Source organism: Pan paniscus, chromosome 9 (genome assembly GCF_029289425.2).
Source record: "Pan paniscus chromosome 9, NHGRI_mPanPan1-v2.0_pri, whole genome shotgun sequence".
NCBI lineage: Eukaryota > Metazoa > Chordata > Mammalia > Primates > Hominidae > Pan > Pan paniscus.
The window spans coordinates 13061760-13076712 of record NC_073258.2 but is presented as its reverse complement, the minus strand read 5'-3'; the positions used below and the strand labels follow the sequence as shown (position 1 = coordinate 13076712).

General features: G+C 49.5%; 1 protein-coding gene across 28 annotated transcripts in view; it reads left to right on the top strand.

Annotated features, from left to right (window-relative positions):
- The window catches only part of IRAG1 (inositol 1,4,5-triphosphate receptor associated 1), a 158456-nt gene that overhangs the window by 95294 nt on the left and 48209 nt on the right, over positions 1 to 14953 (top strand). For 10 of the 28 annotated variants that reach the window (XM_055094110.2, XM_055094113.2, XM_063608383.1 and 7 more), the window contains 8 exons: positions 13 to 119; positions 2042 to 2112; positions 4393 to 4566; positions 5278 to 5355; positions 6079 to 6131; positions 6344 to 6388; positions 7521 to 8138; positions 10248 to 10326. In XM_055094110.2, coding sequence (XP_054950085.1) covers positions 13 to 119; positions 2042 to 2112; positions 4393 to 4566; positions 5278 to 5355; positions 6079 to 6131; positions 6344 to 6388; positions 7521 to 8138; positions 10248 to 10326 — 1225 coding nt within the window. Of the gene's footprint in view, positions 1 to 12; positions 120 to 2041; positions 2113 to 4392; positions 4567 to 5277; positions 5356 to 6078; positions 6132 to 6340; positions 6389 to 7520; positions 8139 to 10247; positions 10327 to 14953 lie in introns of all 28 variants that reach the window. The other 18 variants (XM_055094109.2, XM_055094116.2, XM_055094115.2 and 15 more) reach the window with 6 other exon arrangements.

Here is a 14953-nt window from a genome sequence, read left to right as displayed (position 1 = left end):
GTTCTAAACCAGCAGGGTCCTCCTACCGCAGGAGTATCTTGCAGTCCACCTCCCACGATTGTCCTGACTGGGGATGCCACTTCACCAGAAGGAGAAACCGACAAAAACCTGGCCAACAGGTACAGGTGCCTGATCCTTGCATTGTGACAAACAATATTTCCTAGAACATGAGGATCAGACAGCTATATTTTTAAATAAATCTTTTCTTTTTTCTTGTATCATTTTATTGACTAAACTATAATCAAGCAGTTTTTCAAAATACAAGATAGAAATAGGAATTTTTCCATTATCTTCCTCCTAAAATGATTTTTCCTCTCCTGGATGTGGTCCTTTTGGCTCTGCGACGGCTCCAGCCCATTCGCAGCCCCCTCCCCCAGCAGGGCTAGTGGAGGTTAAAACATTTAATGCCCAGGGGCCCCAGAAGGACTTGTTCCCCCATGGAAAGGGCTAGGCTTTAAGAAAAGCATAAATCACCACAGGAGAGTTTCCCATAATAACTGTCCAGCTATTTGCAGCCAAACATGAAAGGTGCAGGTGTTTGAATGTAGAATCCTGCCCCTGGCCAAAGTGTGTGAAATATGATCTCTTGGCAGGGACATGGGCTCACAGGTACAGGAATGTCTCCGCCTTGGTTTCACAGAGCACTAGCCCACGAACTGGGCTCGCTGAAATGAGACTGTCTAATTTTCAAAAAGTTAAAAAGATAATTCTCGGCCGGGCGCAGTGGCTCATGCCTGTAATCCCAGCACTTTGGGAGGCCAAGGCGGGTGAATCATGAGGTCAGGAGATCGAGACCATCCTGGCTAACACAGTGAAACCACGTCTCTACTACAAATACAGAAAAATTAGCCGGGTGTGGTGGCGGGCGCCTGTAGTCCCAGCTACTCCGGAGGCTGAGGCAGGAGAATGGCGTGAACCCGGGAGGCGGGGCTTGCAGTGAGCCAAGATCACGCCACTGCACTCCAGCCTGGGCGACAGTGCGAGACTCTGTCTCAAAAAAAAAGAAAAAGAAAAGGAAAAAGATAATTCTCATATAAATATACTGAGCATATGTCAAAGATTTACTTACCTCATTAATACGAGAAGCATCTGGATAACAAAGCCGGTTCAAAGGAGGATACAAGCAATGAATATACATATATCATCAGTGGAGAGGAAAGTGCTGGAATAAAACTGCGAAGTTAGATATAAAATAGGTGAATGTTCTACAGGGCAATGAAACCATATTTTTGTCTTTTTTCCCAAACAGAAATCATCTGCGTCTTTGTCAGACAACAATGATTTACATTTTATGAGGCTTCTACAAGTTAGATGTTAGCTCAGAGTCTGGGACCTAATGAGTAGGAAATAGTAAGTCAAAGTCACATCCTCTTAGGGCAGTGGTTGGAAAACTTTAGCACGCGTCAGAATCACCTGGAGAGCTGTAAAATCATAGCTGGCTGGGCCCACCTCCAGAATTTCTGATCTGAGTTGGGGCCTGAGAATTTGCATTTCTAAGACGTTCCCAAGTTGAGAGTCAGAGAAACCCTCGAGAAGCTTGTAAGATGATGTTCTAGGATGACTTTGAAAGAATATACAGGCATCTGGCTGGGCACAGTGGCTCATACCTGTAATCCCAGCACTTTGGGAGGCCAAGGCGGGCAGATCACCTGAGGTCAGGAGTTCAAGACCAGCCTGGCTGACATGGTGAAACCCCATCTCCACTAAAAATACAAAAATTAGCTGGGTGTGGTGGCACATGCCTGTAGTCTCAGATACTTGGGAGGCTGAGGCAGGAGAATCGCTTGAACCTGGGAGGCAGAGGCTGCAATGAGCTGAGATTGCACCACTGCACTCCAGCCTGGGTGACAGAGTAAAACTGAGTCAAAAAAAAAAAGAAAGAAAGAAGGAAAGAAAGAAAGAAAGAAAGAAAGAAAGAAAGAAAGAAAGAAAGAAAGAGAAAGAAAGAAAAAGAAAAAGAAAAAGAACATACAGGCATCTTTTCACCTATTTTCAAGTTGTGGATTGATTTTCTGAACAAGATGACTGTTCTGTCTTTCAGAGTTCACAGTCCCCACAAGAGGCTTTCTCACCGACACTTGAAGGTGTCCACTGCCTCCCTGACATCTGTGGGTAAGGACCAGGGCAATCTAAGGCATGTTGAGTAGAAAGACAGGTCTGGCAGCGTGGCTGGGCTTGACTCCTTCCTCTCTCCTGCTCTTTAAGGCGCTCCCTCCCGATAAGCCCAACAGGACGGGGTAGATCAGCCCCTCCGTGTCTGGGTCTAGGAGAAGCATATTTAATTCAGTTTTCATTGCTCAAAAGACAAGACCAGGGCATGAAGAGGAAGATGCAGAAGTCAAAGAAAGAAAGAACACTGAGTGAAGCTCATTTCTGGGGTTTAGGGGGCAGAGTCCTCCAGCCTCTGCTAAAGAGGCCCACATCCAGGTTGGAGTAGGTGCCTGAGTGTAAGGCCGGCCGCCCTGGTCATCTGCTCATCCCCAGATGGTGGCTCACGATCTGCCCTGGGCTGTTGGAACATAGATCTCATATAGAGTTGGTCCCTGCCTTCATGCTGCTCATAGACTATGAAGAGACTGAGAAATGAACAGATAATTGGGACACTGTATGATAAGAGACTGCACAGAAGAGCTAGGCCAGCCAAGGCAAGAAGGGGACCGAGTCTCTCTGAGGAGAGGAAGTTTTAGGAAGGTATTCCAGAGGAGGTGGCATTTGAGTTGTGCCTTAGAGAGCTGGACAGATAGGCGAGGGAGGAAAGGCATTCCAGGGGGAATAGGAAACACACTGAAAGAGCAGGAACCTCCCTGGAGCATGTTGCTGGCAACTGAAACTCTGCCATGTGTACCAATTGGGACTTTTTCAAATGATAGAAACCCAACTCAAACTACCTCACACCAAAACAAAATTTACAAAAGCCAGGGCTTGTGATTTCAGGTAGTGCTGGATCCAGGTGCTCAAAGTGGGTTATTAGCAATTGTCCCATTCCATCTCTTGAACCTTTTTTCTTGTGTGTTAGCTTTCTTCTTGGCAGACTCTTCAACACATGGTAGCCAATAGCTACCAGCAACTCCAAGCTTATGCCCCATCAGTGGAGAGTTCTTCTTCCCCATATACTCCACACCAGGATTGCCCCTCAATGGCTTCACATGGCCATCCCCGAGCCAATCCCTGTGGCCAAGGGGATTCTGTTCATTGATTGGCCAAGACTAGTCCACATTCCCACTCTTGGCACAGGGGAGGGGGGTTAGCTAATGGGGAATCAGAGAGGTTTTTACCAAGTGAAAACCAAGGATCTGCTGCCCAAAGACGAATGGAACCCAATGGAGGTGAAATGGGAGCTGTTCACTGCAGGCACAGCTGAAGTGGAGGGACTTGGGAGGAGTATGTGGGGCCAGCAAGACTGGCTGAGCCAAGTTTAGGGTTTGGATACCACACTGAGGAGCATGAGAAATCCCCATGAGATGAGGTGGAGAATGGCATGGCCAGATGTGGCTCTGATAGCCACTCTGATAGGCAGTGGGGGATGGGATGGAGGAGCTCGCCTGAGGGCAGGGACCTCTTAGGTAGAAGACATAATTGTCCAGGAAAGAGCTAACAAGTACGAGCGAGGCTGAGGCAGGAGAATCACTTGAACCCAGGAGGCAGAGGTTGCAGTGAGCCGAGATTGTGCCACTGCACTCCAGCCTGGGCCACAGAGTGAGACTCTGTCTCAAAAAAAGAAAAAAAAAAAAAAAAAGAGCTAATGAGCAAGAATGGAGATGAGGAACAGGCTCCAGAGATGTTTATAGGTAAATGCAGGGAGGACTTGATCAACTGATTGGATGTTGGGGGAGGGAGGAAGAGGGAGAAGTGGGAAGTGACTCCTGTGATCCTGAGCAGCCAGGTGAGAGGTGGTGCCGTTCACCCACCTCATCCAGAGGGGCAGTTTTGGAGAAAAATGGGGTGAACGATGTGACTGGAGGGAAGGTGGCCACGGGGTTGTGGCCGTGGCCAATGATCTTTGGTCTCCTTCTTTTATTCACAAACCTTAAGCGCATTAGCTTGTGAAAGAAACAGGCCAGAAGCAAGAATGCACTGGGGGCGCAGATGGTGCCGGAGGTAGGGCTCCTGGGTGGCCTTCCCTTCCTGACAGAGTTTAGGAAAATTCTGGGAACCTGAGATGGCTCCAGGACCATTTGTGACGGAGGACCACAGGCCATAAGCCACAGGGGCCAGGCCTGCAGAGGAAGCCACTGTCTGTCCTCATGCAACCCTCTTGATGGCACTGGGCTGAGGTTTGGCTGGATGGGTCAGCTGTGGGCAGAGTCCCTGGGATGAGGCATGGTATGGCATGACCTCATCCTGGGGCCACGGATGCAGTGGCTCTCACCCCAGCTCACCCTCCTTCTGCAGACCCCGCGGGGCACATCATTGACCTGGTGAATGACCAGCTGCCAGACATCAGCATCTCAGAGGAGGACAAGAAGAAAAACCTGGCGCTGCTGGAAGAAGCCAAGTTGGTGAGTGAGCGATTCCTGACCCGCCGTGGGAGGAAGTCCAGGAGCAGCCCCGGAGACTCCCCATCAGGTAGGGTGGGCCAGGATGTACAGGTGGCTGCCCTGAGCCCCTCTAGGGTCGGGAGGGAAGGGCCTGGCACCAGCTGCAGTGGGCGCCTCACCTCCGAGGAGGTCGCCTTGGACTCACCTGCTCTCCTCAGCAGAGGTCAGGATTCTGTCCTGGGCTCCCTTCCCTTGATCTCTGTGGGTGCTGGGAAGGATCCTAGGCCCTCTGGGGAAGAGGAGATGGTCTTTGGGGAATTTCTGGGTTAGAGGGAAGGTTTTCCTGGGCCCAGAAATCCTCCTGCTTCCTCTATGCTAGAGTCACTTTTCTTCCTGAGCAAAAAGTTGGGCAAGTGTGTAAGTGTACTTGGGAGGACAAGGGGAGCTTTTGAAGTCAGGGCCACCCTGGGAAGTCTAGAAGGAGCAGCCTCTGGAGCTGTACCTGCCAACCAACGCCAGGCCTCAGTTTCTGGACAGTGCCTTGAGGTCAGGCCAGGCAGGCTGAGAAGTGTGACTCTATCCTCGAACCCCCAAATGGCCTGAGGGCACCCATCTCTTAAGCAGCAGCAGGAAGGGGTTGGGCTGTAACAGGAGCATCATATGGCAGTCCAGCATCAGCCCCTGAGCCCAGCAAGGCAGACCCAGTTCCCAGGGCCTGGGAATACCTAAAAGGATGCCTTTGCCAGGTTGAAGTCCTAAACCTTCATGAATGCCAGCCAATTTGTGTCTGTCTTCACAGCTGTTTCCCCGAACCTCAGCCCCAGCGCTTCTCCTACATCCTCTCGAAGCAACTCACTTACAGTCCCCACCCCGCCAGGTGAGGCCCAGCTGCCCGGGGACTTCCTGCCCTGCCTCTCTCTCTGGGTGGCAGCTCAGCCTGGACAGATCAGCATGCCTCCCAGCCTGCAGGCTTCCCCTTCAAGAACTCTGATGGCCCCTTCACACCCACAGCAAGACCCCTCTCCAGGGGGCATTTGCTGGGCCACCCAGAGGAGGCAGATAGACTTTCTGTTAGCGTCTTGGGCTTGTGTCGGGAGGCAGGTGTACCCCAGGGTCAGAAAGGCTGGGTGGGAAAGGGGACTAGGACAGCCTCTCTGGCTCAGGGAGGCTCAGAGAAGCCCTCAAGAGCTTATACGGAAAGGCCTCTTTGGGGTCTGACTTCTTCCCTTTCATTAGGCTGTACCCAGAGCCACACCCTCCAGCCAACAAGGAAAGGGGGAGGGTGCCAGGAAGGGCAACCGGCCCTCATCAGTGCGGCAGGGCACGCTCAGGTCGGGGCCAGGCAGCCTGGGCCCAAATCTCAGTGCTGACATTTCCTGGCCATGAGACTTTGATTTCCCTGTGCCTCAGTTTCTTCCTGTGGTCTCTGTGAACATTCTGTGAGGGCCCACCTGAGAACCTGGCACACGGGAGGTAGTCAGCAAATCTTCCAGGCCTGAGATTGCAAAGGGAGGATAGCCTGGGGAGGGAGATGTGGCTGAAAGCACAGCTGAGGGCCTGGGCTGCTGGGCCTCACTCACTAGTGTCTGGACCCTTCCAGGTTTGGATGTGTGCAGTGGCCCGCCATCCCCTCTGCCTGGAGCACCACCACAGGTGACAGGACCCCCCACCTGCTGTGCTGTTTCTATGCCAATGGGTCTCTCCCCTTACCCCGAACACCAGGAGGCCCTTCGTGACCCACTGGAGATGGGGGTGCTGGGTGGAGGGCATGAACACCACTGCTAGGGGGCCTCCTTGGGGATATTTCAAGAGGAAACACGGTCTCTTCCCATTGCTGACTGACTCCTGTTCACCTTCTCCAGCAGAAGGGGGATGAGGCCGACGTCTCTTCACCTCACCCTGGCGAGCCTGTGAGTTTGAGCTTTGCTCCCTTTGGATGATTTGAGTGTGGGGGGCACAGTCTCCTAGAAGCCTAGGCTGGCTCCTGGGCAGCCTTCAAGTGTGTGTGCATGCACACATATGAGTGGAGGGTCAGGGCTGGGGAAACAGCAGATTCCCCTGCCTTATAGTGACTGGAAGTCTAAGGTGGAGGGGTGGGGAGGCAGGATTCAGGGGGGTGAACTCCGTGGAGGCAATACTCACAGCGCTGACCCCCAGTCAGGCTGCTGGTTGGAGACAAGGGGGACCTCCAGGCCAGGTGAGACTGTGGCTCCTGTCAGCTCCAGTGAAAAGGGCAGGAAAGCGCCAGCCCCTGCCTGGGATTCTGTCTGGGGAAGCCAGGAAAACCTCATCTTTGTTGATGAGCAACAGAAGCGCCCCACCCTGCTCACAGCGAGGGGCCCACGTGCTCAGTGTTTCAAGGGCAGCAGTAGAATTTAGTGTCACCTGGAACTGGGTCTGGGATACAGTCCTCTGGAAGAGTCTCAGCACACACGAGGCAGCCACACAGACCCCCAGACCCACGTGCTGCTCACGGCCCAGGTTTCCCTTGGGGAATGAACAAAGTAAACTAACACTGCAGAATCTTAGAGCTTCTGAGCAGGAAGACATCACCTTTGCAAGAATCACCCCATCCAATGATCCCTAACCTCTTTGGATCATGGAACTCTGAGAAATTGTTGAAAGCTGTGGATGTTTTTCCTAGAAAAACACCCCTCCACACACAGACATACACATACATAATTTCAGAGGGTTCACAAACCTGGGTCCCTAAGAGTTAAGGGCCTTGCTAAGCAGCACCAAGGCTAGATCTGGGGCAACTGAGTTAGGGCCAAAGCTGCCTTCTATTCAGGTTTCCTCAGCTCCTATCCCTTGGGAAATTCTTGGCTGGTTTTGGATTGCAGGTTCCATTTTCCTGTCTGTTTCACAAACGTCGGGCAGAAGCCCTCTCCTTCCACATCGTCCACTCATACCCCATACACGCTTATACAAATGGGCCCCTTGGCAAGGTGTGTGGGGGCAGATACTCCACAGCAGAAGTGGCCTCACCTGTTTCCCCTCAACCTGCCCCCGAGGGTTCCAGCTCTACCTTGTCTTTTTCAGAACGTCCCCAAAGGGCTAGCTGACAGGAAGCAGAATGACCAGAGGAAAGTGTCTCAGGGCAGGCTGGCTCCTCGTCCTCCTCCAGTTGAGAAGTCCAAAGAGATTGCAATAGAACAAAAGGAAAACTTCGATCCCCTCCAGTACCCCGAGACCACACCCAAAGGCCTAGCTCCTGTTACAAACAGCAGTGGGAAAATGGCCCTGAACAGCCCTCAGCCTGGCCCCGTGGAGAGCGAGCTGGGGAAGCAGCTCTTGAAAACGGGCTGGGAGGGCAGCCCTCTGCCGAGAAGTCCAACCCAGGATGCGGCAGGAGTGGGTCCCCCAGCCTCCCAAGGGAGAGGCCCAGCTGGAGAGCCGATGGGGCCCAAGGCTGGCTCCAAAGCTGAGCTTCCACCCACTGTGTCCCGGCCCCCGCTGCTGCGAGGGCTCTCCTGGGACAGTGGCCCTGAAGAACCTGGCCCCCGGCTGCAGAAAGTGCTTGCCAAGCTGCCACTGGCAGAGGAAGAAAAGCGTTTTGCAGGCAAGGCCGGCAGCAAGCTGGCCAAGGCCCCTGGTCTCAAAGACTTTCAGATACAAGTGCAGCCCGTGCGGATGCAGAAACTGACCAAGCTCCGAGAGGTGGGTTCCTGGGGGCCAGCTGGGCAGAGTGTGTACTCCAGGTACTCCCTGGGCTGAAGACCTCAGGGCTGAGTCTGGGCCCCTGGCCAGGGCAGCTCTGGCCTGGACTTGGGCCTTGTGAGGGCGTAAATTTTCCCACTCTGAGAAGTCAGGCCTATTTATGTGGCATCTCTTTCCTAAATACCAGTTTTAGGTGCTTTTTTATGCCAGTTACCAGGCAGAGCTCAGTCTAAAATCTAGTTGCCACACAAAGCCACATCTCAGGGGAAGGCAGACGTGTGGAGGGACACGTGGGCCCCTCAGTCCTGGGCTGCTTTCCTCCTCCAACCGGAGTCAGTGGCTCATAAACAGGAATCCCTTGATGGAGTGCCCAGTCATGCCTAGGATTAGCTAGCAAGGGTGAAATAGTGATTTCCTTTGTGATGCCCCCAAGCCTTCCTTCCTGATGCCTGTTAACAAAAGCTTTAAGTCCATCTGCAAGTGTGACGGCTGCTCCGCCCATGGTGAGTTTCTTCCAGTGCCCATGGTGTCCCCTCAGCTTCTGTTGGCCATCATACCAGGCACAGCGGTCTCCCATGGGGTTGCCACCCTATGCAGGGTATGATTGGGGGCATCCAGAGATAGAGACCAGATAACAGGACAAAGCAATCCTGACCAGTCCTGTCTCCTCCAGAAGGCCCACTTGGAATATAAACCAAGGCACCTGGATTCCACAGAGTGAGGCCCAGCACCCTCAGAGCAGGAGGCTTCTCCTGGCTCCTCTACAGAGGGAAATGTGGGGCAGGGAAGAAAAGAAGGTGCCCGATAGCACTCAAGCACAATTGAGGGGATTTCTGTGCTGGCAGGGACACATTCCAATGCTGGCCACTATCCTATTCAGAAACCTTCATGATGCTCTGAACTGGAGGCTCAGGGGAGCTGGGGCGTGGCTGCTGATGTTAACATTTTACACACAAAACTCTTCCTAGTCAGAAAGACCCAACTAACTAGTGGATCAAACAGCACAGGGCCCAGAGGAGTTGCCACAGTCCCAGATCTCTAGCGGAAGTTGGAGCCAAGGGGCCGATAGCCAGGGATTTGCCTTCATGGGCCTCTGGTTATCAGAGCCTCCTCACTCCCTACACTCCTGCAGATTTCGCCCACCCAGAGAAGTTACAGGGAACCTGGAGGCCCCATGTCACTAACCACTACCCTGGCACCTGAGTGCCCAGCCCCTACCCGACTCCAGTGTGCTGAAGCTGATGGGCTGTGGGCCTCTGGCTTGCTAACCAAATGGGTAAAGGGTCCTTGACCATGACTTCCACTTGGATCATGAGCACCCTCTGCTGGCCCCTTCCTTTCCTCCCTTCTCGGGGGACAAACCATTCCCAAGTGCCCTCTGCCACACAGCAGACTGAAGATCCATAAGTCACAGGGGCAAGGAGCTCTGCCAGGTGCCTCCACTCAGATCCTTGGTCTGGTGCTAATTGGCTTAGAGCAGGTGTGAGCCCACTTGGGCCACATCCCATCTCTCCCCGGGCTCTGCCAGCTGAGGCCCTAAGCCAGCAATTCTCAGGCCTCACTTTTCTGGAGAGTTTAAAAACTCAAGAGGTGCCATAAAAGGCCATTGATGACCCGAGTGTGTGGGGCAATCGCAGCTCCTGGAAGTGAGCAGTCACTGCCCGGAATGACAGGGCAGGAAGATCCAGCCAGCCATGAGATCGCCAAAGCTGTTTCCAGGAGCAGCGCCATACACACCCAGGGGACCCTCCTGTCCCAGAGCCCTTAGTTCTGCCCCTGTGTGTCCTTTGCAAACCTCAGCCACAGTGAGGCCAAGCAGTTCATTTACCCTGAAGCCCACAGACTTGTTTAAAAAGACCATGCCAAGGGTAGTCCCTGACCCATGGAAAGTGGTGCTGACAGTGGCGTTTCAGGCACCTTCACGGACTGGGAGAGGAACTATTTCCTGGTGCTTCTCAGGCCTCACCATGCCATGCCTGCCCACCCACCTCTCAGGCTGCCCTGCTTTCCCACCTAAGATAGTGGTCGCAGAACCATAGACAGAGCCAAGAGAACAGCCCAGCCCAGTGTCATCATCTGAAATTGTTATCTCTTTCTTTTACCACAAAGGAGCACATCCTGATGAGAAATCAGAACTTAGTGGGGCTCAAGCTTCCAGACCTTAGTGAAGCAGCTGAGCAGGAAAAAGGTAGGTGGGGTTGGGGCAGATGCTGTCTCAGCGAGTGCTGATTTGTCTGTGCCAGATCAAGGAAGGTGAATGTATAAACACAAGACTTCCTGTGTCTTCCTCAGGAAACATTTGCAGGTGAATGAATGAATCCGATTGTGTCTTCTGCCCCCTCAGCACCTCCAAACCTGCCTCCTTCCAACCAGCCCCCAGGCCTCGCTGTCAGCTAAGCCATGCTGGCATCTAGTGGGCCTGGAAGGGTGCCTCAGGCCTGAACTTTTGACACTTCCTTTTCCTCGTACACCCAGGAAGCTGCCCAAACTGAAGAGTTCCTCTTTTCAAGGCATCACGGCCATCTCTTGCTTACTAATCTGCTGTCACCACAAAGTCCATACCCCAGCCCTGCCCTGCTGGGTAGCTGCAGGCCCCTTCCTCCAAGCCTCTGGTTCCCTGTCCACCTTCTGCCAGAACCATGGCGGGGAAAATGGTTCTGAAAATGAGGCTTCAGCCCCCGCACTGCCTCCCTCTCTGCACTCACCTCTGCCGATGTTCTCAGTAGGGTTCTGACCCCTCTAGATCTAGCTGGGCAAGTCCAGCCCTGCTCCCAGTGCCCCCAACACCCTTCCTCGGCCCCATTCTCCTGCATGAGTATGTCGAGCCCCACCGCGAGTTGGAACTGTAAGCCCTGCTACCACTCAGGTGACCTGGGCAAGCTATTCAACCTCCCTGGGCATGTAAAACCAGGCTAAGAACAGTACCTGCCTTCTTAGGTGATTATGGAGATTAAAGCAGCTAATATCTATAAAGTACCTAAAACAATACCTGGTACATGACAGGTGTTATCTAGGTGTCAGCTATTATCCCTAGAGAAGAAGCCCCCAAGGGCAGGAGAGTGTGTGTGTGTGTGTGTGTGTGTGTGTGTGTGTGTGTGTGTGTGTGTGTGTGTGTATGTATGTGTATGTATGTATGTGTTTGTGTGTGTCCACTGCTTACAACAATGCCTGGCACTACTAGGGCCTGCATAGGTATTTGTTGAATGAACGAATGAAATTGTATGAGATGTGGCAGGGGGCTAGGTGAACCTGTAATCCCAGCACTTTGGGAGGGAGGTGGCTTGCTTGAGCTGAGGACTTTGAGACCAGTCTGGGCAGCATGATGAAGCCCCATCTCTACAAAAAATACAAAAATTACCTGGGCATGGTGACACACATCTGTAGTCCCAGCTACCCGGGAGGCTGAGGTGGGAGGATCGCTTGAGCCTGGGAGGTCAAGGCTGCAGTGAACTGTGATCGTGCCACTGTACTCTAGGGTCTCGCTCTGGGGTACAGAGTGAGATCCTGTCTCAAAAGAAACATTTTTAAAAAGATGTGGCAGGAGCATTGAGATAGGTACATGAAAATAATTTGTAACTGTAACCATAGTGCCATGAGGTGGGCAAAGAGGCATGGGTGAGTGGAGAGGAATGAGTGTTTCCAACAGGCCAGGCTCCTGGCTCTTCCCTCTTCCCAGAGCCTCTTCTCTGTGGCCACTCACCCTCTAGCCTCTGTGCCTCTGTCCCCGCGGCATCTCCCTCCTGCTGGGCTATCTCCCTCCTCTCTGAATCATATGGTACCTGTTCCTTAAAGCAGTGGGTTAGTCCCACCAGCTCTGCAATCTTCTACTTTCTTGACTTTCTTTTGTATTTTACTCTATATAGTACTCCCTTTTTCAGAGGGGGTGGGGGACTATTTTTTATTGTAAATATATATAACATTCAACTTGCCATTTTAGCCATTTTTAAGTATACAGTTCAGTGGCAGTAAGTACATTCACATTATGCAGCCATCACCACTATCCATTTCTAGAACTTTTTCATCATTGCAAACTGAAATGCCATATTCATTAAAACAATAACTCTTTATTCCCTCCCTCCCCAGCCCCTGGTGATCACCTTCTACTTTCTGTCTCTATGTATTTGACTCTTCTAGATCCCTCCTAGAAATGGAATCATACAGTATCTGTCCTTTTGTGTCGAGCTCATTTCAATTAGTAAAACATCTTCAAGGTTCATCCGTGTCACCTAGTCCTTTTAATTCAATCTTAATTAATAAACTTCCCATAGCATTTTCCACAGTATAAACCATTTTGTTACCTCTGATTTTATGTAATCTTCCCAGTCAGCTAAGAGGGGCAGGGATTCTTGCTCTTATAGTTGAGGAAACTGAGGCCCAAGGATCTCCTGACTCCAAATCTCATGGTTTGGCCATCTCATGAACAGTTTTAAAACTTTTTTTAAGTTGCACAACATTTCAGACAAGCTGATCTGTAGGAGGCCAGTGTGTTGGGGAGATGCAAGTGGGGCTGCTCTGGTTGAAGGGGGTAGAAGGGCTTGGATCTTCATCTTCTGAGACTGTGGGCCCAAGGTACCTCCAGGGACCCAGGCTTCACAGAGCACCATTTGAAAATCCTTGCCCCGCTTCAAGCTGCTGGGGGCCAGTCTCAGCATAAGAGCCATATGGATTCTTGGGTGAATGTGTCCAGGATGTCACTAACAATGGTGGAAGCCCCTGATCTGAACTGTAGTAACTTACACCTACCTATTTATTCAGCATTAATAAGAAGGTTCCCAGAAGTAAAATTTCAAAGTGTTTTTTCCCAAGGGCAAAATATTTTAAATAACCATCTTTAGAGAGATCTTTTGAAAATGCAGCATATACTTCTCTAATTATAATTTTAAATTTACTAAAGCATATTTAAAACACTGGAAAAAACACTTTAAAATTTCACCCACAATCCCATCAATTCTGAAAAACTAACAATTTTTCTTCTTTGCAATATTTGCCCATATTTATAATGTTTTCAGTTGATGTGATGAATAGATACAGCTTCTTTTTTTTACTTGTTATTTTATACTCAGCAATTTCTCCTCAGTTATGATTTAATGGGTGCATAGTTCCTCTTGTATTGACATATCTATTGTTCTTTGAACTAGGATTAACAATGCTAGTGTAAACAATTATGGACCGTTAGTTGTTCTTTCTTTCTTCCTTTAAATCATTCCCTTGAGATAAATGTTCAGACTTGAGAATCACAAGGTTAAAGAGTAGAAACATTTGCATTTCCCAAATTACTTACAATGAATAACGCTACTGACAAAGACTGAATGGACATCTTTCTCTTACGCATTACCCGCACTGGTGTTTGCTTCTGCTCCTTATTATTCAGAATATAGTAAGAATAATCAATAATTGTCATTGTTTTAAGTTTATTATTATTAGTGTGAAATTTCATTATTATTTCAATTAATTTGCTAGGAAGCTCAAACTTAAAATGTTAAAATAGTCACTTTGTTTTCTTACTGGGTGAATTAACTTCTTACATCTTTGCCCGTGTATCCATTTAGGTCTGGGGTTTTTCATTGATTTGTTTGTTTTTTGTTGGTAATATATGTAAACTTGATACATTATAGATATTAGCCCTTAATTGGCTTTCTTTCTTTTGGGGGGGGCTGTATTTTAATATATTTTCATTCAATCATTTTTTTTGCTTTTTAATCCGTTTTGTGTTATTTTAGAGGAATTGTAAAGATTTTACATAATCATGTTTGCCTATCTTTCCCTTTGAGAAGTCTTCTATTATTTCAATCATTATAAAAATACTACTTCTCCCCAGTTGTAATAATATTTCCACTTTTTTTCTCTATTAAAAACACTGTTATAATGAATACTATCTTACATAGATCTTTATAGAAATCTGTTTTTTCCATGGGCTACTATTCTAGACTTGCAATTGATTGGTTAAAAGTATTTACTTTTAAATGTATATGTGCACACTGCCAGATTAGCTTACAAAATTATACCAATTTAGACATCCACTACCTACAGCAAAACTTTATTATCCAATATTAATAGGGCATAAGATGGATCTTAGAAGTAAAATTATCAGGCAAATGAATTTGACTCCTATAAGCACCAAATTTTAAAAATAAAATTAACCATGGTCAGTGTCCAACAATATACACTCCCTCTCATTTTCTCTCAGTTCTAGGGTCTGGATGCTTAAGAGCTCAGACTTCATCACTTACCAGCTGCATAGCCTTGGTCAAGGTTCTAATTGTCTCCACGCTTCAGTTTGTTCATCTTTTAAAGGAGGTTAATAACAGTACCTACTTCACTAAGCTGCTGTAATGTTTGCATGTGATAGCTGCTGTAATGTTTGCATGTGATACTGGTCTTTATTCCAGCAGGAACCTGGCATACATTTTCATTTCTGTCATTTAGGTTGTAGAACTCTATCTTGCCAACCAAATGGGATATTCTTGTACACTGTGCTCCACAGTGCTAGAGATGTGGTGGGCAACCCTCCGTGTTTAATGAATACTTGCAGACTTGTGACTTTCTTTTCTTATATTCTGAAAGCCCCATCAAAGAGCCCCGTCCCCTCCCATACCCAGGATAAAAGGCTTTGGGAGCATTTTATGAGAGCTGGCTCAGATTGTATTTATAGGCACTAAATACAGCCCTGCATATGAACTCATGGGGAAAAATCCAGTCTCTTATGATGGTTGTTGGCTGTTCCTTTGAGAAATGGGAAAAGATACTTATCAGAACATTCTGGAGTCTGAAGAATTTTGGCTCTCCTTCAGTTTGTGAGGACTGGGAGGCTCATT